The sequence below is a fragment of the Dunckerocampus dactyliophorus genome, chromosome 1 (genome assembly GCF_027744805.1).
Source record: "Dunckerocampus dactyliophorus isolate RoL2022-P2 chromosome 1, RoL_Ddac_1.1, whole genome shotgun sequence".
Taxonomy (NCBI): Eukaryota; Metazoa; Chordata; class Actinopteri; order Syngnathiformes; family Syngnathidae; genus Dunckerocampus; species Dunckerocampus dactyliophorus.
In genome coordinates, this window is record NC_072819.1 from 31,232,733 (window position 1) to 31,234,511 (window position 1,779).

The following is a 1,779-nucleotide window of genomic DNA, read 5'->3' on the forward strand; positions in this document are numbered from 1 at the left end:
GGGGGCTCGGCCTGGCTGTGTGGGGCGGGGCTTGCTGGGTGGTGGGAGGCAGTCCCTCTCCTTTCATGCATTCTCAGTGTCAATTACATGTTCACACATACGTGCACATTTATATACATGAAGACATGCACAAATACACAGAGATACCTGTACACACATACATATGCACACTCACAGTACATACTGTACGTACTTCCCTACATAACTCACTGAGTTAACCAGGGTGTTATGTTGTTGGTTTTATTACGTGATGGTGATGTCGGCAATATGATTACAGTTATTACAGTTATTGTCATTCTGTTCACTATCATGGTTAATAATTTCATTACTACTATTACTACTAATATGTACGACTGTTTCAAATGCAGTATTATCACTGTGGTTGTTGATATTATTTTGTCCTCTCCATCATGGTCTTCATGACCGTCACAGACATTTGCTGATGTAGTCCCGTTTGTTTCGGTTGTTTTGTTATTGTCACAATTGTTTTTGTTGCTGTTGTTCTTGTCTCTCTCTGTGTTGTCCCCCTCCTGTCCCCGCACTCTCCCCTCTGTTTTCTTTTCTCTTCTTCTATATCCCCTCCTGCTCCGGTCTGGCCGCTCCAAATTTGCATAACAACAAAACATCAAATAAAGTCAAATAAATTCTGTATAACAGGGGATGAGTATCTCACACTTTTCCCTGGCAGAGCAAATCTGTTGAGCATGTAAGGGCATTCAACAATACTCTCTGCCCTCAGGGCTGGACAAAACAAAAAAAAATGAGCAAGACGTCAAACTGTGTTAACTACAGTAATCAGCAATGCTGTGGTTTTACCATACGACTATCATAAATTGCTTGCTTTCATTTTAAATGAAGATAAATGAGGGACATGGCTCAGAGCCAAAATTTGTGTGTTCATTTAGCAACATTTGCGAACCATCCTGGGCCCATTATTCTTAGAAATCCCATTGAGAGAACCAGAAATATGACAATTATGTTTTATAATCTGTCTATCTTCCTATAAAGGTTCCCAAGTTCTCAGTGTTTTAAAATTAGCACAATTGAAAGATGCTGTGTTTACTATATAGCTCAAGTTAACATGACTCAGTGTGGTTTGTGAGTAGCACACTCTTCTGGTGAAGATATGGAATAGCAAATGGTTTATCAGTTACTTATATTTACCCGAAGAATTGTAATTTAATCCACTTCATTTTACAAATTTGTGTTTTAGACAGTGGCGGAGCTTCGTCACTTCGTCTTTCCCACATATCACAACTTGAACTGTACTGATATCATGGCTACAGTACTTGTCATATTGAAACAAGAGCACAGTTTCAGGTAGGTTAATTTAATAATATGTATGTGATAAAGTAATTATGCCTAATTATAGCAACATAAAATAAGTCTATATTCAGACAGGAAATGTTTTAAGTGCCATCATGTGAGCCAAAGACTTGCATGGCAAAAGCCTCTTGTGTTTGCACAGTATAAATAAAGATGACATAGGAATGATATGTCAACAAGATAGTACCATCTGTAAGGCATACAGTATACACTTTTGTAAAGTTACAGCACACAAAACGAGAAATGCATTAATTATACAGTATTGCAGAATGTAAAGGCTGTAGCACTTAAGATACATAACAGAGAATATGAGTAGACATGATATCAAATAGGTGCACTGTCATGAGATGGCGAGGCGGGGGGGTTTAACCGTTCTGATGTCAATAATACAAAGACATTGTGTGTTTAGATATTTAGATGTCAGCTGTGTATTGCCCTTTACTGTGGATGATT

The 1,779-nt window shown here is 38.1% G+C and overlaps 1 protein-coding gene across 1 annotated transcript in view; it reads right to left on the bottom strand.

Annotated features, from left to right (window-relative positions):
* Positions 1 to 200: 200 nt before the first annotated feature.
* Positions 201 to 1,779, bottom strand: part of idh3g (isocitrate dehydrogenase (NAD(+)) 3 non-catalytic subunit gamma) — a 7,299-nt gene continuing 5,720 nt past the window's right edge. Inside the window, exon 13 of the mRNA XM_054783785.1 lies at positions 201 to 1,779. This exon is cut by the window's right edge and continues 62 nt beyond it. Coding sequence (XP_054639760.1) covers positions 1,740 to 1,779 — 40 coding nt within the window. The 3' untranslated portion in view covers positions 201 to 1,739.